The sequence below is a fragment of the Lissotriton helveticus genome, chromosome 7, assembly GCF_964261635.1.
Source record: "Lissotriton helveticus chromosome 7, aLisHel1.1, whole genome shotgun sequence".
NCBI classification, from domain to species: domain Eukaryota; kingdom Metazoa; phylum Chordata; class Amphibia; order Caudata; family Salamandridae; genus Lissotriton; species Lissotriton helveticus.
Genome location: NC_136068.1, coordinates 71,375,991 through 71,401,332, shown reverse-complemented (window position 1 = coordinate 71,401,332; position 25,342 = coordinate 71,375,991). Strand labels below are relative to the sequence as shown.

The window sequence follows — 25,342 nt, the reverse complement described above, 5'->3', positions numbered from 1 at the left end:
GCTAGGGTTTCACCCTGACAGAGATTGTGGTTGCTGCTCAAAAAGTAACTCAATTTCCAACATTTAGGGACAAGGGGAATAGGGACATACATGGTTTTGGGGTTCATACTAAGACATCATAGGGCTGCTTTGATTTTGCATTCAGATTTATTTGTAAGTACTTCTTGGTTTGTGTGAATCTACTTTTCTTGTTCCTTAGCCTGCTACTGGCAGAATCAGCTCTCACTCAGCGGCTTCTCTGCAATGCACTTTCCATGCAATCACCTTTTTTGTCAGGGTAGTCTCAATTATATTATCCCTTGCTTGATGATTTTTTTAAAATTATTTTTCAAATTTGCACTAGCTCAAATTTCTTGATTTTGCCGAACTAGGTTATGTAGATTCACTGTAACATCATATCTTTCATATTTCATTTACATTGTACTGTATAGCAGCTGTTCCTAACACTTCTTGTCCTTAAGGCATTTTGGTTACTGGTGTGCCCTTCATCAGGAGTGCAGAGTTCTGCTAAACAGTAAGTTCCTCTCTCTGGACCAATAACTAAGCTAGAAAGAAAAGACAAACAACATCAGATTTTTGTGCCCATAGATAAAAATCAATGTTGTTGTGAATGCCATGATTGTCCTTGTTTAATAATGCCATATTATAGAAGGGCCCCGGGGGTGCAACAGGCATTTGCACCTGCTTTGTGCACCCCCTGGGCACTTTGGTATTACAGAAGGGGCCGCAGACTGAAAGCGCTGGCGAAGAAACCAGTGTTTCTTCAAGAGGGCATGCCCTCATTTGCATAGGTGCGTGGTCTCATGCAAATGAGGGAACCCTTTGCTTCCGCGCCACGCCATATTACAGATGTGGGGCAGAGGCAAAGTAGCTATCAGGAGGTGAGCTCCCTGATTGCAACTCTCTGGAGGGGGGAGATCCCCTTGCCGGCAGGTGCAGTCACTCATGAAACAAGATTTTAGGGAATAACAAACAGGATTCTGTGTTACCTCGTCACTCCTGGCATGTTTTTTCCTGAAGCTTCACACAGAGGTTTCACTTTGCTTTCAGCAGCTGACATCTCTGTGTGAAAAATAGATACTGTATCATATTTGTAGCTCTGATGGGATTATAAACCCATTATTATGCAATTATTGCCCCATTCCAATTTATGGGCTGTTCATATTCCTGGCCTCTGTGAGGGCTCTAAATGGCAATATCAATTTATTGCAGTTGTTTCCCCGTTCTACTGGTTCAAAGAATTAAAGATAACAAGAATGAGAAGCAGTGCAGGTGAGAAGGACTGATGAAGACAAATGAGTAAAGAGGGAGGGAAAAATTGTTAAAATATGTTGTTGCTTGTGTGTTTATGCCGTACTAAATCCGCTTCAAAGCTTTAAGGCTTGTACATTTTTATTGGTAGCATAAATGATTCATTTTTTAACGTTCTTGAAGTTTTCATATAGTAAAAAAGGTTATTGTTTAACCGTCACTCATGAGGGTTGGGGTTATGTTTATATCATCATTTTTGGTACTACATGTGTTTTCCTGGCTGCTCTATGCGTTCTAGCAATTAATCTGTTTAGGGTTACTATGCAAGGGAGTTGGCCTGTTGCTTGTTTAGGAATGTTTGGTTTAATATTTTTAAGTATCGTTCATGTTGCTCGTGAGCTGGATTTTGTCTTTACTCCATATCAGATGTAGATGTTTGTTTTGCACGTTTGCTAGTGTTTTTTGGGCACATTTTAATTTTGTTGCACAAAGTGTTATTTTTAGATTAATTTCAGTTTTGTGCATTAGTTACATTTTCTTTCGAAGTGGTCTTTTTTAAATATTATGTGTAATTCATTGTCTTAGGGGCCGATTCACAGTATTAATCTGAGATAGAATCCTAAACTTACTACTTATGGTATTCACAGAAGGTATTTAGTAGGAGTAAAGTTAGAACTCCTAACTTTACTACTACTAAATTGAAACAAAATCCTAACTTTGCGACTTTCGGTATTCACAAAAGGCATTTAGTAGTAGTAAAGATAAGAGTTCTAACTTTACTACTACTAAAGGCCTTCTGTGAATACCAAGAGTAGTAAGTTTAGGATTTTATCTCAGATTAGTTCTGTGAATCGGCCTCTATGTCTTTATTTTCTTTTTCTTTTAGCATTTTTTCTTTACTGTAGAGGATGTGTCTATCATTTGGAAAAATAAACACGTACCATAGTTGTAATTATTTTATAACTTAAAATACTATAAGTGATGTATTAATTTTAGTTTTCATTTATTGCCACGTACTTTGTTTATACTATTTAGTGGTTTGTTTAAGTGCTGCAGTCTTCTTTTGTAGATCTGAATTCTGCCAAAGTGATGCTGTTCTGCTGTCAATCTTTTATAGGAAGCATTTTGCTGGTCATTTTCATAACCATTTCCACTTGTTTATTAATTGAAAAATCATTTTCATGGGGTCATGTATGTCACGTATGTCAGAAATATGTATATAAAAAAATTCATTTCGTACTGTATGTAGACTTGGTGTGCAAACATGCTTTTTTAATAAAACACTCCTTTTGTAATGAATAAATATGTTACTCATTTCAGCTGCAGTGAGTAAAATCAGTTAAACTTTGCGGGCTACTATATTGAATGTAATTGCACGTACCTAATTTACTTGGATACTCTACTTTTATCCCTTCAGTTTATGATTGAATCATAGCAAAAGTACATACTTGCTCAAATCTAACTGTCCTTGAATAAGTTCCTTGTGAACAATTGTTACAAGCTACATACAGTCCAAATAAGCCATGTAAAAGTAATATCTATTCTAAGTAAACACTGGCATCTGTTGAGAAGTGACTCCACAATTGGAGGTGAAATAACCAGGAGGCTACATATTACATTCAGAAGAGCCAGGTCTATAAGAGATGTATTGGTCAGGAGTGATGTCAGGACTGAAAAGAAAATGTGGTTGAAACCTAGGGACAGCTTTGTCACGTGTAATAAACATAAAGCATGTAAGAATAGAGAGAACATGACAGAGACTTTAATCCCAGGCAAGACCAATAAAAAATCAGAGGACACTTCAATTGTAAAAGTGATCATGTGGTTTAAACATTATGATGTCCTTGTCCCCAACATATACGTGGGAAGCTCCACACTATCTGTACACAAAAGAGTTCTGCAACACCTCATAGCTGTAAAGAATTTGGATACCACTTATCCGGTAGCCAGACACTTTTATGCAGTGTATAAAGGACATGAGAGAGATTTGAAATACAGATGGGATATCTAAAGACATACAAGAGGGAAACACCGAAAAAAAACTATTGAAGAAACTGGACTCCAAGTATATTTTGGCAATAGACAGTAATGAACCCAGAGGTCTTAATTGTGATGAAGAATTGCATGTTCATTTCTGATTGAGTGAGGACTCAACCTTCTCCTTCTGCTATTAATGTCTTAGTAACTGACTTTTACTTCATTAAGCACATTGCTGTCTGTATATAAAGAGAGTTCTTTGTGCTTGAAGTAGTTGTTAATGTTTTCAGTCTTAAACATTCTTATTTTTAATTCTATTGCAGATCTGTCACCCAGGGGGATTCCCCGACTTATGACAGTTTTTATTGTATGAAGGACAAGGAGCTAATATATCTGTGGTAATGCCCACTTGGGCTTAATTATGTTTTTTGATTTCTTCATGTCTTAATTTTACGCTATGTTATTGTGCTACTTAAGAAGTTTATTATTTTAATTTTGAAGCATGCACATGGATTAGTGTCATAATCAAAGTTGTATGATGATAAGCAATAACCTTCATTCCTTGACATTAGGCTAATTGTCATCTGAGTTGTGAAAGCAGCACATGCCCACTTGGGCACTATGTTGATAATATGCATGATGAACAAGCCAATTTTCTTCTTGAGTTTAATTTGTTGTAATAACAAATCTTGATGAAGCCATTGTAACTTTTATTTTCGGTTTATAAATGTTTGCCACTTTATTTTGGTTTTCAATTGTAATAATATGGTGTCTGATATAGTATGACTTCAATGTTTTCTGTTTTTGTACATTTCACATGATTGTAAATGTTGACACAAGACGGTTCTAACATCGTGATCAAGGCTGGTTGCCAGCCAAAATGTGCAGATGTTAGACACTTGCTGTTGTAGCAATAAACCTTTAACGACACTGAGTGCAAGTGCCGACCTTTACTTTACATTGTGGCAGTCCTTGGATTCAAAATCGTCAGAGCGAAGCCACAAGACCACAACACCGTCAGCTATCAGGTTGTGCATCGGCAACCACCAGCGTTTTGTGTATATAAATATATACATATAAATGCAAAAAAAAAAGCAGAGAACACTGGGTAGTTCTCAGATTTAGATGAGGAGCAGCTCCTACATAGAGCAATCTGCAACACCAGCGACACTCTGATTCTGCTCACCTCAAATGTCTGTTTTTCTAGCAAAGTTTTTAAGCAACTGATTACCACAATGCCATCCACACGGAGCAAGAAAGGGACAAAGCCTTTTGCCAACTGTGCAGAAAAATCTTTAAGCATAGATTTATCAAAGTGATATCACTGCCAAGCTGTAAAATGATAAAAGCCTTTTACCACTCCTGGCACAGCATTACAGCTTTGGATTGCTAAAATACCAACTAAACCAACCTCGACTGCATAAATGCAACCCTTGACCCTTATCCTATGCATAAAGATGTTGCTGTTTTTTTATGTTTCATAATACTACTGTGTGGGTGATATCGTTTTTTCCATTTTTATTTGCAATGTTCTATTTTAAATATTTTTTCAGTGCTATTTTTGTCATCCATATTTGTGTGCTTACTGTTTAAGTATTAGGTGCAAAATTTATGATATATTTGGGTGATATTTGTGTATGTTAATATTTTCTTTCTCAGGATAGTGTCATACAACTACATTCAGAGTTGGTAGAATAGATTGACAGATAGACAGACAGATAGATAGATATTTAGGAGATTAGAAAAGAATAGGAGAGAAAGAAAGAAGAAAAGGTAAGAGAGAAAGGAAGTGAAAACTGAAAACAAGAATCTAGAGAAGGAAGAGAGAGAAAGGTGAAAAAATGGAGAACTGGAAATGTAGATGGAACTGATAAATAAGACAGAAGGAAAAAAGTTAGACGATGAAAAATAAGAAAATTAGAGAAGAAAAAGAGAATAGCAAAGGAGAGAAAGAAAGGTGAGAAGGAGAGAGCAAGAGACCAAAAGATGAAAGAGAAGTGAATGGAAAGAGAGAAGTAAAATAGAGAAGAACAGGATAAAAAGGGGGAACAGAAAGAGAATAGGAGTAAAAGAGAAGAAAGAGAGAGAATGAGAGGGGGAAAGTAAGGAGAGGAGGACAGGAGAAAAAGGAGGTAATAAAACGAGATAACCGAGACAGGGAAACTTGAAAAAAGGATGAAGGAAAGGAGTTAATGAACAGTAGAGACAAAATGAAGCAAAGGGAGAGAGAAAGAAATGGTGAGAAGAAAAGGAGAAAAAGGGAAAAGGAGAAAAGAAAAGATAAGTGAAAAAGAAGGAAACACAGGGAAAGGGGACATAAGAAACAAATGAAAGGAAAAGGAAGAGAAAAATGAGATGAGAGAAAGAGAAAGAAAAAAACAAAGGAATGTAGAAAGAAAGACATGATGAATCAATCCACATTGCTGAATGCAAGTTCACAACAAACCAACAAATGCTAGACATTTTAATTTCTTTCTCTCACTCTTCACTTCCTGAGGAACTGGAAAGATTTCACTTGGTCTCTTCATTCATAGTGCAGGCTTACTTGGAGCCTGAGACTATGTATGAATAAGCTTGAGCAAAGGCATCAGTAACCCACCACTTTAGCAACGTATGTGGGGTTGTGTGCCACTGGACAGTTCAGTGCAAAATAAAGCATTTAAATGTTTTCTTGTAAAGAAAGCTTATAATGCCAATGCAGATGGTAGTATGAGGTGCTATCAGGGAACAAAGTACAGTAGGGAGGGAGAGAGGGATTTAGAAAAGAATGCATGGAAGGAAGGTTGGAGAGAAGGATGGTTGGAGAGAAGGACGCATGGAGAGATGAATGACTCAAAAGAAGGATGCACAAATGCTTGCTCTGACAATTAATGGATGCAAGGAAGAAAGAATAGACAAACAAAAGGAAGGAAATATTGATGGATCAATAGATGAAAGGATGTATAGGTGGAAAAGGATAGAGTTATGAATGGACATTGTTAGACATGGGCAGTCTTCCCCCAAACCTTTTGCCTTTGATCTCCACTTCTTGCTGAAATTCATTTTTCTTGGCTTAAGCACTCTGTGCACAATACCTCTGCTAACCAGTGCAAAAGTGCTAGTGCACCCTCCCTAAAACATGGTAAACGTGGCGTACACCTGGTTGGCATTATTAATTTAATTATAAGTCTCTAGTAGAGTGGTACACCATATACCTAGGGCCTGTAAATTAAATGCTACTAGTGGTTCTGCTTTATTTACAATAAGGGGTGGTGATGGACAGAGTCTCTGAATTAAGCAGAGTACTCTCACCCAGTCAAGAGATCAGGGCTAGATCCAACACCATTTTTTAGCTCATTGCACCATCCCAGTTTCAGAACCTGGCTGTATGCAAATTAGTCTGTCCCTGGCCCAGTGCATCATGGGAACAGGGCAGACCAGACTACAAAAGCCGATTCTTACACTGGGAAGGAAACAAGCTTCCGGGGACCGGTTTCTGCCATTTCAGGCGTCTTCGGCCCGGCTTGCTTGAATCCTGATGGTGCAATGAGCAAGGGACTCACATCTGAGTATACCCTTCCACGCTTAGGGTGGACAAAATTATTTACAATAAGGGGTGGTGATGGACAGAGTCTCTGAATTAAGCAGAGTACTCTCACCCAGTCAAGAGATCAGGGCTAGATCCAACACCATTTTTTAGCTCATTGCACCATCCCAGTTTCAGAACCTGGCTGTATGCAAATTAGTCTGTCCCTGGCCCAGTGCATCATGGGAACAGGGCAGACCAGACTACAAAAGCCAATTCTTACACTGGGAAGGAAACAAGCTTCCGGGGACCGGTTTCTGCCATTTCAGGCGTCTTCGGCCCGGCTTGCTTGAATCCTGATGGTGCAATGAGCAAGGGACTCACATCTGAGTATACCCTTCCACGCTTAGGGTGGACAAAATTAGGCTGAAATGCCAGAAACCGGTCCCCGGTAGCTTGTCTCCTTTCTGGTTAAGAATTGGCTTGGTAGTTTGGTCTGCCCTGTTCCCATGATGCACTGGGCCAGGGACAGACTAATTTGCATATAGCCAGGTTCTGAGCTGGGATGGAGCAGTGAGATAAATAACGGTGATGGATCAAGCCCTGATCTTTGGACTGGGTAAGAGTGGTCTGCTTAATTCAGACACTCTGTTCATCACCACCCCCTTTTCTGTATCGTTTTTGGCCACTATAGGTGTGGCAGGGTATACTCAGACATGAGTCCCTTTCTCACTGCTCCATCAGGATTCAAGCAAGCCGGGCCGAAGAGGCTGAAATGCCAGAAACCGGTCCCCAGTAGCTTGTCTCCTTTCTGGTGAAGAATTGGCTTGGTAGTTTGGTCTGCCCTGTTCCCATGATGCACTGGGCCAGGGACAGACTAATTTGCATATAGCCAGGTTCTGAGCTGGGATGGGGCAGTGAGATAAATAACGGTGATGGATCAAGCCCTGATCTTTGGACTAGGTAAGAGTGGTCTGCTTAATTCAGACACTCTGTTCATCACCACCCCCTTTTCTGTATCGTTTTTGGCCACTATAGGTGTGGCAGGGTATACTCAGACATGAGTCCCTTTCTCACTGCTCCATCAGGATTCAAGCAAGCCGGGCCGAAGAGGCTGAAATGCCAGAAACCGGTCCCCGGTAGCTTGTCTCCTTTCTGGTGAAGAATTGGCTTGGTAGTTTGGTCTGCCCTGTTCCCATGATGCACTGGGCCAGGGACAGACTAATTTGCATATAGCCAGGTTCTGAGCTGGGATGGGGCAGTGAGATAAATAACGGTGATGGATCAAGCCCTGATCTTTGGACTGGGTAAGAGTGGTCTGCTTAATTCAGACACTCTGTTCATCACCACCCCCTTTTCTGTATCACTAGTGGTTCTGCAGCACTTATTATGCTACCTACGTAAGTAGCCCCTTGAATCATGTCCCAGGCCTGCCATTGAACCCTTAAATGCAGTGTTTAACTGCCAATTCGACTTGCCAATATAATCCCTTGCCAAGCCATACACTCCCCTTTTATTGTATATATGTCACCCCTATTGTCAGCTCTAGGTAACCCATAGAACAGGTGCATTGTAAATAAAAGGTTGGACATGTACTTTTAGGTTTTACATGTCCTGGTAGTGGAAAACTCCCAAATTTGTTTTTCCCTACTGTGACCCGTACCTCTCTTATGGGATAACACTGTGGTGCTAACATTTGATTGGGAGCAAGTTAACCTTTCATGTTTGGTGTCTGAGAAGTTATAATTAAAATTCCTCTTTATTGGTATATTCCAATTTTAAGTTACCATTTTGAAAATGGCAATTTTTTTAAAGCTCTCATTTTCCTGCCCTAGCTATTTGGTGCCTGTAGCCTGTCCTTTGTCACATGGCAGGGGGTAATTGGCAGTTGGACTTTGTTTCTTTGTCCCAGATAGCCACACAACAGAAGAATAAGGTGTGCTTGGATTGACCATCAACTGGCAGCATGGGCGGCAGAGCTGGGCACAGCCCCACCTTCGCACAAACGACCTGTTAGCACTATATTTTCCAGGTTGAAGTCAAGGTAGGGGAGTCAGGCAACCTCAAGCACTTCAAAGGGAATGCTCTAGAAACTTGGCCTAATTCAAAGGTGACCCCAGGTATAAAATGAGGACCCTCAGACCCACCCTTCAGTTCACTTTCTGGACCTGCGACAGGACTCTCAGAGGACTGCCTGCTGCTGTGGCCTGCTATGTACTCCACACAATGTTATGTTATGTTATGTTATGTTATTTGTAGTTTGTATAGCGCAACGGTTACTCAAAAAGAGTGTCCCGGCGCTTTAGGTAAGGGGAAATAATGTAGAATAACATAACACAGATTAAAAGAAATGAACAGCAAACAGACAATTAAAAAAGAACAACCTGGAAACCTACTGGGAAAACAGCCAGGTTTTAAGCCCTTTCCTAAACTCAAGAAGAGAGGTAGCCCCCCGAAGTGGGAGCGGCATCGAATTCCACATCTGTGGGGCCAATAAACTAAAAGAACGGCCACCCAGGCGGGCCCTCTTAACCCGAGGGACCGTCGCCAAGAGTAGAGATTCAGACCTCAACGACCGCGCCGGATGGTAAAAGGCCAGTCTCTTTTGAAGATACTTCGCCCCCACCGCATGGAGCGCTTTATAGGCCAAGGTCATAGCCTTAAAGGCAATCCGCTTGCGGATGGGCAGCCAATGTAGCGCCAGCAATAGCCCAGAGACGCTACTACTTCTATTTAGACCAAAAATGGCCCTGGCCGCCGCATTCTGTGCCACTTGAAGCCGCTGTAGCAGGTACTCTGGCAGGCCCAGGTAAAGAATGTTGGCATAATCCAACCTGGAGCCTATCAGAGCCTGCACAGTCAGCCTCCTATGCTCCTCAGACAGAAGAGGCAAAAACCTCCGCAGCATTTTTAATAGGCCAAAGCAAGTGCCGGTCACCCCCAGGATCTGGGTCTTCATCGTCAACCCCACATCCATCTTAACCCCCAGGTTTTTAGCCATAGGGGAGGAGCCGGATGGTGGGAACATGTCGACGGGCCACCAGGTCTGCCAGCTGGGCTCTACATCGCACCCAAAGAAGAGTACCTCCGATTTATCCGAGTTGCACTTGAGGCTGTTCAGTTGGAACCATGCGAACACCGCCCCAAGGCAACTCCGGATACTCTCCCCGTCAAAGTCAGCCCCTCTCTCGCAAGAGAAGAGGAGCTGGGTGTCGTCGGCATACGACACGATCCGGGCGCCAAACGACTCCGCCACCGCCGCCAGTGGGGTCATAAAGATGTTAAAAAGGGTCGGGCTCAAAATAGAGCCCTGAGGGACCCCGACTCCCAATGGCGGCATAACGGCGGAGTCCGATGGCGTCCAGACCGTCTGCCGGCGGCCGGCTAGAAAAGACGAAAACCATTTGAGCACCGTCCCCCGAAGACCAATCTCAAAGAGTCTTGCGAGAAGGCCATCATGGGGGACGGTGTCAAAAGCCGCCGACAGGTCCAACAACACCAACATGACTTTGCCCCCGGTATCCAACACCCCTTTAATGGTTTCAAAAACCTCCAGGAGCGCGGTCTCGGTGCTACGATTAGAGCGAAAGCCTGACTGAGAGTCATGCAGAATCTCGTAAGACTCCAAAAAATTGGAGAGCACCGACTGGACGTGCTTCTCCAAGATTTTTACCAAGGCCGGCAGCAGCGAAATCGGCCTATAGTTTGCTGGGACCTTTGGGTCAAGGCCAGGTTTTTTAAGTAGCGGGATAACCATGGCCTTCTTCCACTCTGACGGAACCACTCCCAAGCTCAACGATAGGTTGAGGAGAGGGTTCGCCAGTGGGTTAATTACCTCCGCCAATTTGCCCAAAAGTTTAGCAGGGCAAGGGTCCAGCGGAGACCCAGATTTTAAATTGCCCATAAGCGCTAGAGAGGCGGGGGCTGACAAAGGTGGAAACTCGGCCAGCATAGCGCCCCGCGCAGCCAAGGAAAACATACCGACCTCGGACACCGGCGGCCTGACAGGTCCTACAGGTGAAAAGGAGTCCTGTATGACACAACTGCTTTTCTACAAATGTAAGGACAGCTTAGCTGCCTGGACACTACCTTAAACTCTCAAAAGGCAGCCCTGCTGCGTTATGCTGTTTCATCACTGGAAACCAGGACTATTAGAGTAACTCCAAAGGCTAGTTGGCTGTACCCCGGATCAGAGCTTCAGGCTCAGGGACGGAAAATGCTCTAACCATCTTCAGCTGGCACCTGGACCCATCCTGGGTGAGCCCCAAGCCCCCAAGTGATGCCACCACAGTCCTGGACCCTTGGTGGTAGTGCAAAAATGCCCAGATAGCCAAAAACCATAACTTGGGATTGAGAAATTTTTGGCTGAAAACTGCTCTGAGAACCAAGGTAAGACCAGGAACGACCTGCTTGACTATCCTCCCAAGGTGCATTGCCTGCCGGCTTGACTTTGCGGCAGCTCACGCTATGTTCTTCTCCGCAGTAGGATATCCTTTACTGTGGTCCTTCGCCAAAGAGATACCCGGCCTTGTGGAACTATCGTTGGCTGCAGCCTCCTGCCTTGTCAAACCAGAGGTTTTCAACTTCCAAAAAAGAGAATAAGGGCCTGATTACGAGTTTGGTGATGTGGCAGCGGGCCACCACGCCAGCGCCTCGCTGCCACACGGCCAAATTTGTCCGCACACCGCCTGTCAGATTACGAGTTCAATTGTGGTCTGGCAGGTGGTGCTTTGGCGGTCCCACGACAGTGCCTTTCAAAGGCTCATGTGTGATCCTTAGAAAGGCACTGCAATGGAAGCATCAAAGTATGTTCCTGAACAGAATTGACTGTGCAGTCCATGCCGTGCTGGAACAGGAGGTGCATACTGACAGGGGAGCACAACATGTAACCCCCTGCATGCACCCCCAGGCGCTGAGGCAACAGATAGTGTATAGGGCCCCCTTAGTTTCCTCACCGCCACACTTTTAATGGGGTCTCACCATCATGAAAACTGTTGTCATGTGGATAACTTGCAATATGCTTGGCAGTGCTGCTGCGGCATTGCCAGCATATTGCAGTCTCAAACCGCTGCAAGACCGCAGAGGGATCATAGATCTCCGGTGGTAGCCGCAGTCCTTTGGCGGTCTGACCGCCAAACTCGTAATTAGCCCCTAAATCTGAACATAGAAATCTTCACCGCAACTTTGTACAGTTGCTCCCTGATGACGACACTCCCTCCAAGGACACCACCTGCAACCTGGGCCCACTGGACTTTACCTTCTCTGACCATTTAAAAAAAAAAAATCTTCTAAGCCTGAAGGTAAGCGCTGGCCGGTCCCAATTCACTTTATGTATCCTACTCGCGCTCCATTGCAGTCAGCCATATTTTTGCACTTTGAACCGATTCTGCACAAATAGATGACCTCAACTGGTGATTTGATTTTTTAGGCTCTATTTGTTTCCTTACACTTATAACTCCTGTTCTACTGCTTGGATGTTAGGCATTTTGGTATTAAATAGTTTAATACAATTTGCTCTATTTTTCTAAATTGGTGTGGAATTTTTATAGTGTTGTGTTTTCGCTTTATTACTGTTTGTGTGCTGCATAAATACTTTACACGTTGCCTCTAAATTAAGGAAGACTACTTTTGTGCCATGCTACCAGAGGGTTTAAGCCCAGGGTAATTTTGTGACTTTTGTGATTCATGCTGACAGGCATTGTGGCTGTGGTTTAACCAGGGCTACATCCCAGTCAACCAACAAGCCAATTTCTTACAGACCTAGGGAAGGAATTGTGTATAGAGATAGTAAAAGAAGGAAATAAAAGTGAAGAATAGAAATAAGAAGGCTGGATGGATTTCAAAAGATTGAAAGTAGGATGGAGACAGCCATGGTTGGGTGGAAAAGGACAAAATGATTGCGAGATGGATAAATAAAAAGAAAGAATGACAAATAAGGTCGAAAAAAGAATGGAAGGATAAAAAGAAGGAAGTGTAAAAAGACAAAAAAATAAGAATGTATAGAAGCATAGAAAAATAAAATAAAGGTCAAATTAGTATGTAGAATGCTTGATGTGGCCCCATTTTTTCAAAAACTCCTTTGGAAGTAGTGACCTGATCAACATCTTTGAGAAAGATCTGACACAGTTGGCATCCCTGAATGAATTTGATTGTTTCATGGGTGTCCAGAGATTACTTCCTGAAAGGCCTGTTTAAGCACATTCTTTGAGAACTGACATGTAAAATGCATAATGTGGTCACTTTGTTTTCAGAGTTCCTTTGCTGGCACATCCTCCTCCCTTCCCTCTCCCTTACACTCCAAATGAGTGTCAGCACTTTGCTTTACTCAGTACCATTTGGGATATGGTTCACAGTGAGGGTTATTGTATTTCTCTAGCTACTCCTTTGACCTTAAGCACAATAATTATATAAAAGCTCAGAGGGATGCAACAGCCTGCAGTGTCAACTTCTGTTGCTTCACAGAATGAGGTGTAGATTTCCTTAAAATGCTGCCTTAGCAGGAGGGCAACTGTGTACACTCAAACTGACTGACAGGAAATGAAGCTGTGAAAGCAACAGACTGACTACCAGCTCACAATTGACCTACTGGTGACCCCTGTCCTAAACAATATCTTTATTCCAGATCAGCTCAGACATCCACAAAGGCCATCAGATAGAGATATGTGTGAGATTGTTCTTCACAATAACTGTTCCTTACACCAGAATGAAGTGTAACTTGAGAATCAATGGACAATTAAGGGCTCTAGAAGTTGTGTCTCTCATATACCAGCCTTTGTACTGGATGGCGTGACCCTGCACATTTAAGATGAGGCAGCTGACACTGCTAGGTGATAGGCAAAACTTTCAGTTTTTTCAGAGAATACTTTTTGTTTTAATGTATGAGGTGAAAGCCAGAGTGGAGACCAGCAGACATTTTGACGTGGGCCCCATGCAATCTCCAGAGAGGCCTGACAACACAAGACACCCACCCCAAACTAACTTCACCAGAATATATTTTATAGCATGAGGCTTGCTTTTTTACTGACCCTACTGTGCCTTATATAAGAATATGGGACCTGGGGTTTAAAAACACAGGTGTTCTTTATTTCAAAATAAGCAAGATATTACTGGATGATCTCATCAGACATTGTAACAGCACTTTAGACTCTTCTCACTTAATGACACACCTGGACAACATTGTGACGTAATAAATCTGCCTCTTATTCACCACTCAGAATGCCCAGAATAGACCCTAAATTGACCAAATCTACATGCTGTCTTCTGGCTTACTGGGGGCCTACACTGCTATTTTAATATTCCACATGCAGTGCTGGCAGCATTGCCTACACCCAAAGTAAGGGGTCATAACCACAGCTGGGATGTATGACATTACAACACATGCTTTTACCACGCATGCCTTTACAACGTGGTTTTTACAACGCAAACCTTTACAGAGCATAGCGCTTTGGGGTGCTGGATAGTGAATAGTTTAATTTACTATTCCAACTCCAGTCCCCGTGGACACTAGGGAAGGTGTTGGCTAGAAAATTAAACTTATTCCCTATCCTAGAGCGCCTCCCAGTGCAATGCGTTGTAATGATTTGCGTTGTAAAAGTTGCGTCGTAAAGGCACTGCGTGGTAAAAGTTGCGTTGTAAAGGATGTTTCCCCCACAGCTGGGGTACATAAGAGGTGGGCTACATACCTTTCCCCGGTGATGGCAGCTCATAATAGGGCTCCACACAGTGGTACTGAATAGTTGCTCCGTAGGTGGTTGAGTTGCTATGTGATAAGTAAGAGATATAGCCATTATCAATTTCCTCTGGAAGGCCACACTCGATCGCTGAAAACGGAGAGGATGTAACAAATCAGAAATTGCATTACTCAGTAGTATCTATCTAGATCTTTATGGTGTGACATTCCAGATTTATTATTTATGAATTTGATTATCATGATTAAATGTATGCACATTCAGAACAAAAGACATAATAAAGGTCTTTCTGGCCCATCATACACATGGCAGCTGACAGATCCCACCAGTGTGAAAGAACACAGCACGCAAACCACAACCAGATATACACCAGGTGTAATGGAACCCTGCAATGAAGATCCTGTGAAGACACACAAAAAACCATGGGCCAGATGTAGGAGCCCAAATACCGGTCGGTAACGGCCGATTTCGGCCGTTACCGACCGGTATTTAGAAATTGGCATGTAGGGGCCTTTATATTACAGAATCGGTAAATTTACCGATTCGGTAAATTTACCGATTCTGTAAAATACCGAATCGGTAATTTTACCGATTCGGTAAATCCAAATGTAGGTGGGACTCTTCTGAGTCCCAAAGGCCTTTCAGATTCGGTATTTTACCACCCAATTCAATTGGGTGGTAAAATACCGAATCCAGGTGTGCATGCACATGTGTGCATGCACACCTATGCCATGTGACAGACAGACATGCCCTTAGGGCATGTCTGTGTGCCACATGGCACACATGCCTGTATTTGGGGTGCTAGAGGGTGTCAAAGTGACACCCCCTGCACCCTGGCAGGAATCCGTATTTACCGATTCGGTAATTACCAAATCGGTATTTCCCATTGATTCCTATGGGCTTCACAGCCCATAGGAATCATTAGGAAATACAGATTCGGTATTTACCGAATTGGTAAATACCGAATATTAACGATTCGGTATTTCAATTTCTAGAAATACCTACATCTCCCCCCTTCATATTTACCAATTCATAAATACCGAATCGGTAAAATTCGGTATTTATGAATTGGTAAATACGAATTACCTACATCTTGCCCCATGTCTCTTAAGCAACCAATCCCAACGTTTTAGTGAAACACTTATTGTAGTCTGTGACTTTTCATTTCAATTTTAACATTGTAACAATGGTCTAATAAATCCTTGAGTGAAAAGTGCTTTGGAGGTGGGAGTAATAAATGGCTTGATGTGTCACACATGGAATATATGGACACCTGGCAACTTGGCAAGCAGGAGTGGTCCTCATAGCAGTCATTATTTTAATGTGTTTTATTTTTTAAATAGACACAAACGTGCGGGACCCAAATCACAGTAGGTCAGATCTTCACCACATATGTAAAGGTCTCAGTCACATGTTGCCATTTGGGAGCAGCAAAAACATAAGCACAGTTCTCAATCACAAAAAGGGAGATTTGAAGAACACAATGAGTAGAATTTAATGTGCCCCTTCATTAGCATTAGGGCAGTTGGTGTTTTATGAAATGGAAATCTAAAATAACTTTTTATCATATTATCAAGAACAGCGTTAAAATTATCGCCAATTTAGCTTCAGGAAACTGCAGCTAAAGCGGCGATAATGGGCTTGATAATAAACCCTTGAGAATTCCAATAGAAGCCCATGTTCACACCAGAACATGGGTGTTGGGTCTTGTACTTCTCCTTAGGGGTTCTTGTAGCTTTAACTATGTCCTATTCTTTGAATAAGTGCACATGCCACCATTACCGTTCTAGCTTAGAATGCTGGCATGTGGAATGGTCAGAACAGAAATTGTACTTTGCTGTTGCTCTAACCGGTCATTTCTCTGGACTTCTATTACTTGAATAAAGAAGTTCACTTTACCAGAATTGAAGTGTCTTCTTTTTACTGGCGACAACAGGAGTTGGACCCTGGACCGGCTGGAAGCATTCTGGTAGCTGAGAAGAACTTTTCGCGACCTGTTCGTGTTCTCCGTTTCCATTTACCTTGCAGTTCTTCAGAAATCTTTGCGAATGAGCGTCGGTGAAGATAAGAAGAGCGTCTCTCGGAGGCTGGGCTGGGTCTAGTAGGATTTTCCTCTGTTTCGTGACTTTGCTTAATGCCTTAACACCGACCTCTCAAGCTCCGCTCGCGACCTTAGTTGGATCTCGTGCTTTCCTTAGCGCGCGCTGCTCTATGTCATTCCGACGCTCTCCACGTAGCAACCCTACGTTTGTGTATTTTGTTGCCTAGCAACCTATTCGACGGCGCTATGCTTCAAGTTGTTGATGGCCATTGTCAAAGAGACTTGGGGCCCGATGTAGGTAATAAGGAATTACAGATTCTTAAATACCGAATTTTACCGATTCGGTATTTAGGAATCGGTATTTCATATGTAGGTAATAATTCTGTAAAAAATACTGAATCGTTAATATTCCTTATTACCGAATCGGTAATATTGATTCGGTAATAAGGAATCACCTGCCCATTCATTCCTATGGGCTTGAAGGCCCATAGGAATGAATGCGAAGAAATTTGTATTACCAAATCAGTATTACCGATTCGGTAATCTCGGGAGGTATTTCAAGGGACCTCTGGAACCCCTGAAATGTGCATGTGTGCACATGTGGCGCACATGCATGCCCTAAGGCCATGGATGTGTGCCACATGGCACACTTCAAAAAGCAAAAAAGTGCTTTTTGAAAGGAAATCGCAATTTACCACCAACCTGGAGTTGGTGGCAAAGAGCGATTCCTTAAGGCTGAGGTGCACTGTTTTAAGTGCTACCTACATTGCATTTAAGGAATCTGTATTATCAATTCCTTAAATGCAAGGCCATAAGGAATCGGTATTAAGGAATCGGTATTTACCAATTCCTTAATACCGAATCCTCCCTACATCTCAAATGCCTAAATACCGGTCGGTAACGGTGAAATGTAATGAATTTCACCGTTACCGACCAGTATTGGGCCACCTACATACGGCCCTTTGTTCTTTGTCTCATCAGCTGGCACACATTTATTTTTATTTATTTTATTTAGAGAGTTTTATATAGCGCGAACGTGACCCTTGGGTATCAGAGCGCTTCACATTCACAGGAGGTAGGTTCGATATACATATACATCTTATCTGGCCTGAGGTAAGTTTTGTACAAAGCAATATAATAAACATTTCACATGGTATGAGGTAGTTTCAGAAATTACATATATCTGTATAAGGTTCGGAAATAACGTATGTCTGTATAATTCCTGTAAATGTCTGACTTAAAAGTTTCAATGGAGGTTCTTGGACTAGTCTACTGAGCTGTACTTGGTGTATTGTGACTCCAGTACCAATAGTTTCAAGTTGTCTTATTCCGTGCATTCTGCATCCGTAGATCTGGATTAGTATTGTATCGACATTGGTTATCCTTAGCATAGCATGGGATTTTCTCTTCTTTTCCATTTGTTGAACTATTTTGGAACATCTATGTTCCGGTGGTGATGATGCCCTGTCCTGTCGATTTGAGGAACTTACTCATTAGGAAGATCTTAGCTTCCCTCTTGAATGTAGCAGTGTTTGTGATTTTCCTAATATTTGAGGGGAGTGAGTTCCAAATTCTGGGGGCTGCTCCGGAGAAAGCTCTGTTATACGTTTTCTTCTTCCGGAACATGGGTGGTCTCAGCAGCAGCTCCTTGGCACTCCTGGCTGGTCTGCCTCTTCCAGATAACTCAATTTTATGGGCCAGGTATCTTGGTGTTTTATAGTTGAGCGCTTTGTGGGTAATACATGCCATCTTCAGTTGGATTCTGGCTTCGGACGGTAGCCAGTTTAACGATTTCAGGTGTGGAGAGATATGATCGAATTTCCTTGCTCCGGTGATGAGTCTTGCAGTTGCATTGAGGCATGCTTTTAGTGGAGCTGTGGAAATTTTTGGTAGATCTGCTAAGGTTGTGCATCCATATTCAATCCTTGTGACCACTAATGATTGTACTGCCAGTTTGAGGTCCGCCATAGAAATGAATGGTTTCAATCTCCTAATGTAGTTCAGGTGAAAACGGGCACTTTTTGCCATTGATTTGATGTGAACTTTCATGTCTAGGTTCTTATCTAGCGTGAACCCTAGCGATTATGCTGAATCCACTAGCGTAGGGGTGCAGTTTAGTGCTGTGATCATTTCGGTCCAATCCTTCACTTCTGTGTGGTTCTTTGGTGGTGAAATTAATAGGAATTCTGTTTTTTGTGCGTTTAGTTTCAGATGATTGGTAGTTAACCAGCAAAGTGACAGTTTTAGGGCCTCATTCATTACCTTGAAGTCTTCCAGGGATGCGATCTTCATGTAAATCTGCGTGTCATCTGCGTACATGTGATAGGATATGTTTGCGTCTCAGAGAATTTCTGTCAGTGGTTTGACATAAAGGTTGGATAGAGATGGAGATAGGGTAGACCCTTGAGGGACTCCAGTTGAGTTAGGACATGATGGGGATAGTCTCTGGTTGACCAGAAATCTTTGCATTCTATTCTGAAGGAAGGATTCAAACCATTTCAGCACATTTCCTGACAGACCCATCCTGTCATGAAGCCTGGCTAGTAATTTTCCATGATTTACCATGTCGAAAGCAGATGACAGGTCGAGAAGGATTAGTAGACATGTTCTATTGCTATCTAGGGCCTGTAACGCATCATCGACAATATGCAGATCGCTGTTTCCGTGCTGTGGCCTGTTATGAATCCCGATTGGCAGTCATCCAGTAGCATGAAGTTAGCGATGTGTTGGCTCAGTTGATTTTGCACACATCTCTCTATTAATTTGGCAAATAATGGAATATTGGTAACTGGGCGAAAGTTATTAGGATCTGCTGGGTCCGCTGTAGGTTTTTTGATGATGGGGATGACTTGGCCTGTTTTTAGGCAATTCGGCAGGATCCCTTGTGATAGTGTGGCATTTATTATTCTAGTCCATATAGGGATAACGATATGGTTGATTTTTTTAAGACATTTAGAGGGGAGTGGGTCATTATAGTGGTTATTAGGTTTGATATCCGAGAACGTTCTGGCAATGGTATTCTGGTCGTATAGCTTGAAGGTATCCCACTGTGCTTTGTTCTTTGCCCTGTCAAGATCAATTGTCGAGGTGGTATAGCTCCGTATTTGTGTTTGGTTGGGCATGTTGTCAGCTGCCGTCCTGAGCTCTTTTTCAAGCATGTCGGCCTTATTGGTGAAGAAAGTTGAGAATTCTTCACAACCCAGTTGAGTTTTAGTAGTTTCTTGGGCAGTTTTGGCCAACTTGTTGGATTGCTGCTTTAATATCTCGAATAGTTTCCGTGGTCTGTTTTTCGCGTTATCCAGTTCTGATCTAATAAATTCTTTCTTGGAATTGTGGATCTTTTTGTTGTATTCGTTTCTGATTTTTCTGAGTGATTTCAGCTCGGGGGATGATGGGTGTTGTCTCCATTTTCTTTCAGCTTGTCTTAATTTCCGTCTATCTTCGTTTAGTGACCCATTGAACCATGGATTTTATCCTTTTCTGTGACTCTTTTCAGTTTTAGTGGCAAGGTAGAGTTGACTATATTTGTTACTGATGTAGTGTAGTGATCCGTTAACTCATTCACATTCTGCAGATTGTTGGCTGGATTCAGTTCCATCTCACAACTTTCCACCAATAGCTCAATATTCGAGTCTTTAGTGTACGGGGTCCACTTTTTGAGTTTAATAGGCTGCGTGGTCTTGTTCCTTTTCAAGGTGGGTATAAGGAAGGTAATGACATGGTGATCCGACCAGTCGCACGGAACAAACTGAGTGGGTCGAGATATTCTTGTTTCTCGAAATTATCCAGTCTAGTGTTGCTCCTTTCGAGTGTGTTGGCTGTGTGCAGGCTTGGGTAAGGTTCAGCGCTGTTAAAAAGTCTTTAAGAGCGTTGACCTGTTTGTCCTTATTGTCCTCCCAGTGTAGGTTAAAATCGCCCAGGAATATATTGTTAGAGTGATCGTTGGAGTTAGCCGTAATGATCTCCATTAACTGTTCTATAAAGGTCACATTATTACCTGGAGGGTGGTACAGCGCATGTAATTTGCATCTTTGATTGTCTGTTGTTCGTATATTGAGACCTAGATATTCACAGGATTCGAGTGGTTCGGCTTGTATTTTGTTGATCTCTATATTCGATCAGTGGATGCAGGCTATAACGCCTCCTGTCTTTTTTATTCTATCTACCCTCACAATGTTGTATTGGGGGGGCACTAGAAGGTCCATGATTGGAGATGAGGATTCCGAGAGCCATGTTTCTGTCAGGATTAATAGGTCAATTTCCTGACTAATGATAAGGGCAGCGATGTCCGATGCATGTTTTGTTTGCGGACCGACAGTAGGCATATCAACGGTTTCCCTGAGCTACTAGTGCTCATCTCTAGCAAGTTGGTGGATAGCTGGACTTGTTGTAAGTTGTTAAGGTTGGGTTATGACTCAGTCATCATGCGCACCGCTAATTAATTATCGCCGATTCGCACAGCTTCAAATATGTAATCTTCTGAAGTTCTGCATCATGTGCACAGCTCATCTCTGCAACGCTGATTCGCACAGCTTTATTTGGTTTTTGCAAAGTTCTTCAGTGTGCGTACAATGATCTTTGCATCTCTGACTCGCACAGATTCAAATAAATGCCATAGTGACTTGATACATTGTGCTCACAGGATTTATACATCACTGATGTGCACAGCTTTAATCTGATTTATCATTATTTGCACATTTATACATTTTTGCAATTCTTCAACATTGTTTGTTTTATTATAATTGATATTTTGCTATTTGTATTGTATTTCCAATTGGCATCATGCAGCAATCTGTACTTTCATCTTCTCCTTTTCTTTCCACTCCAGGTGAACCCCCTGTAGAATGGGAGCTATGGTTTGAAGGTTTTGAGGCTTATTTATAAGCCATTGAAGCTGAAGTTTTTACTAAACAAAATTAAAATTGCTTTGCTGCGTCAGTTTTTGGGCACCGAAGGAAGAAAAGTTTTCAAACATTTGCCTCCTACTGTAGTCATGGGTGAAGGTAATGCTGTTGATGAGTATTCATCAGCCATAAAAATGTTAGACACCAGATTTAAAAAGAAACATAACATTATTATGGAGAGACACACATTTTATTTGAGAAAACAGTTACCTGGTGAACCTGTTGATACATTTGTAAGTGATCAAAGAGTATTAGCTTCCACCTGCGACTACAAAACATTTCAAGATGAAATGTTGAGGAATCAATTAGTTGAGAAAACTAATAGCAAAAAGATTCAATAAAAGTTCTTAACGACACAAGATTTAACTTTAGACAAAGCTTTAGAAATAGCTAAAAATATGGAATATACACCTATATATATGGATCAAATAGCTTTAGATACTTAAATACATGCTCTTGCCATTGACAAAGCAGTTGTCAAAAAAGAGACTAACAATGACAAACGCAAAACTTTTTAATACTATAGATGTGGCAATAAAAATCATGTGTGAAATGCTCCTTTTTGCCCTGCATTGGATACATTTTGTATTAAATGCAAAAATAAAGTCCTTTCTCCAAAGTTTGCAAATCGAAACCTAGTTATTCCAATGCTAAATATCACTCTAAAAAAGTTATTTCTATAGAAGCCAAACCTGAGGCTGATCAGAATTCTGATAGTGGGGATGGTAATGAAATTATGATGTTGTCTAGTATGATGGAACAAATTGCTTAACCTTCCTCTAACATTGTGAGTACCGCTCAAGATTTTAAATGGTACATGATGAGAATATTTTTGATATTGCATTGTAAAATAGCACATTCTCTAATTCAGTTTTTTTTAAAAAATGCATCTCTTGTTTTAAAACTTCAACCTAACGCTGTAAAACGGTCATACTGTCAAATTGGTGTAAATAGTAATCACATTTCCATGATGGCTGATTCAGGTTCATTCTTCACACTAATTGGTCCTGAAGATTGGTGAAAATTAACTGATATTCCCTTGAGGAAATCGTTAATTAAACCAGTAGCATATGGTGGCAAGCCTGTTCAAGTTTTGGGTGAATTTGAATGCACTTTAATATTTAATAATCATTCTACTACTGCTACTGTCTATGTTGCTGAAGATAAATCATCTCTTCTTGGTTGGTTGGAACAGAAAAATGTAGGAATCATTTTAGATCCCAATAGTTCCAAACAAGTTTTGCTTAGAGACCAAATTGCATCTGTGAGCACTGTAGATTCCCATGATTGGAAATCTTCCTTTCCATCTGTATTCAGTGATACTTTGGGCAAAATAAAAGGTTTTTCGCATCAAATTATTCCTAAGCAAGGTGTTCAACCAATTGTGCACAAACCCAGACGAGTTCCTCTAGCCATGAAAAAGGAATTGTCTAATGAACTTGAATCTCTTAGCAGTCAAGGTATCATTGAGCCCATAGAGAGCTCTGAATGGCTTTCTCCAGTGGTTTTAGCTAAGAAACCCAATAGTACTCTCAGAATGTGCATAGACTTGAGAGACTTGAATGATAAGAATTGGGTGGATAGGCATCCCCTACCGAACATTACAGAAATGCTAACGTCACTTAAGGATGCCAAGTACTTTGCTACCTTAGACATGTCATCAGCTTATCATCAAATTTCATTGAAGAAAGACTGTCGCCATCTTACATCGTTTGTCACTCTAATTGGTGCATACAGATTCAAAAGAATGCCTTTTGGATTGGCCTCAGCATCAGCTGTATTCCAAAGAGTAACGGAAGCTATGTTTGCGAATGTACTAAACGTAAAATGTTTTCAAGATGACATTTTGGTTCATTGTAAAGATCTAGGGCTAGATGTAGGTAATTCCCATTTACAGACTCTTAAATACCGAATTTTACTGATTCGGTATTTAAGGTCTGTAAATGGGAAGGGGGCAGATGTAGGTAATTCCGAATTCAGGAATACCGAATCTGTAAGATTCGGTATTTACCAATTTGGTAAATACCGAATCGGTATTGCCCATTGATTCCTATGGGCCTTGAAGCCCATAGGAATCAATGGGCAATATCGATTCGGTATTTACCGAATCGGTAAATACCGAATCCTGCAAGGGTGCAGGGGGTGTTACTTTGACATCTCTGGCACCCCAAATACAGGCTTGTGTGACATGTGGCACACATACATGCCCTAAGGGCATGTCTGTGTGTCACATTGCACAGGTGTGAACACCTGAATTCGGTATTTTACCACACAATAGGATTGTGTGGTAAAATACCGACTCTTAAGGGCCTGTGGCACTGTAAACTGTGCCACCTACATTTGGAATGACAGAATCTGTATATTTACCGATTCGGTAATTTATCGAATCGGTAATTTTACCGAATCGGTAAATATACCGATTCTGTAATTTTCAGCCCCCTACATCTGAAAACCCTAATACCGGTCGGAAACGGCCGAAATCGGCCGTTTCCGACCGGTATTAGGGCTCCTACATCTGGCCCCTAGAGTCATATGATAAGACGTTAGCTACTGTTTTATCCATTTTAACAGACCATGGTGCAACCTTAAAAGCCGAAAATTTAAATTTGCGGTCAAAGAGGTAAACTATCTTGGTTATAAACTTTCTGGCAAAGGTGTAGAACCTAAAGAGGACTTAGTTAATGCCATAACATCTTTTCCTTCTCCACAAAACAAAGTTCAACTGAGATCATTTTTAGGCATGTTGGAATTTTATGCCAGGTTCATTCCCAATTGTAGTAGCAAAACACACAATTTAAGATTATTAATGAAAAAAATCAACAATTTCTTTGGTCATCTGTGTTAGAAACAGAATTTCAGTCCATCAAATTAGAACTGAGTATGGCCATTCCTCTTCAACCATTTGACATACATAATAGATCCATTATAGTCACCGGTGCTAGTCAATATGGTTTAGGGGCTGTTTTACTACAGGTCAGAGAGGGAAAGTAAGAGGTAATAGCATTTGCTTCACGCACGTTGAGAGGTGCAGAGTCCACTTATTCTGTTATAGAGCGGGAAGCTCTAGCGTGCTGGTGGGGTGTGGATCATTTCAGACAATATTTATGGAGTTCTGAATTTACCATTCGGATGAATCAAACACCATTGCTTAATTTACTTACCACCAAAGGAGCTGGTAATGCCACACCTCGCATTGCCAAAAGGCACTTTAGATTGATGGAGTTCCATTTTCATTTAGAATACATTCCTGGTGTAAAAAACATTTTTGCGGATTGTTTGTCAAGATTGCCTTTGGTAATTGATCAATCTTGTGAACAAAAGGAGGGTGAGTGTTGTGTTGTGTTGTAGCTTCATTAGTTGATTCAAATTTTTCATGCATTTCAGAAGAAGAATGGAAATCTGCTGTTCAGGATGATGTTTTATTACTAGCAGTAATGTCAATGCTTGGTTAAGGTTGGTTGCCCAAGCATTAAGATGTAGCTTCATTTAAGCATGTTTTCCCCCGGAACTAAATCTGCAGTCTGGTATTCTCAAAAGAACGGATTTGTTGGTAGTACCAGTGTCTCTTCAGAATAAAACCTTAATTCTTGCTCATGAAGGTCACATATGTATGAGAGCGATGAAGAGAAGACTTAGAGAAGTATTCTGGTGGCCTGGTATGGATTGTTCTGTGGAACATTTTGTAGGAGATTGTATATCATGTGGTACCAGTGACAAATCTCAGATGACATTTCCTAGTCCAATTGAAGCGATTCTGGTTCCTGACAAACCTTGGGTTAAATTAGCTCTTGATATCACTGGTCCAATGTATGGGTTGTATGGCATTACAAATCGGGCTTTTACCCCGCATGCCGTTACAACGCGGGGATTACAACGAAAGTCGTTACAACGACTTTCGCTGGAGGGCGCTGGATAATGGAATAGTTTAATTTTCTATTCCAACTCCAGCCCACGTTGACAGTAGGGAAGGTGTTGG

The 25,342-nt window shown here is 41.6% G+C and overlaps 1 protein-coding gene across 1 annotated transcript in view; it reads right to left on the bottom strand.

Moving 5' to 3' along the window:
• Positions 1–25,342, bottom strand: part of LOC144768090 (complement C1s subcomponent-like) — a 53,671-nt gene that overhangs the window by 5,345 nt on the left and 22,984 nt on the right. The window contains exon 5 of the mRNA XM_078651476.1: positions 14,416–14,553. Within this exon, the coding sequence (XP_078507602.1) occupies positions 14,416–14,553 (138 nt within the window). The remainder of the gene's footprint in view (positions 1–14,415; positions 14,554–25,342) is intronic.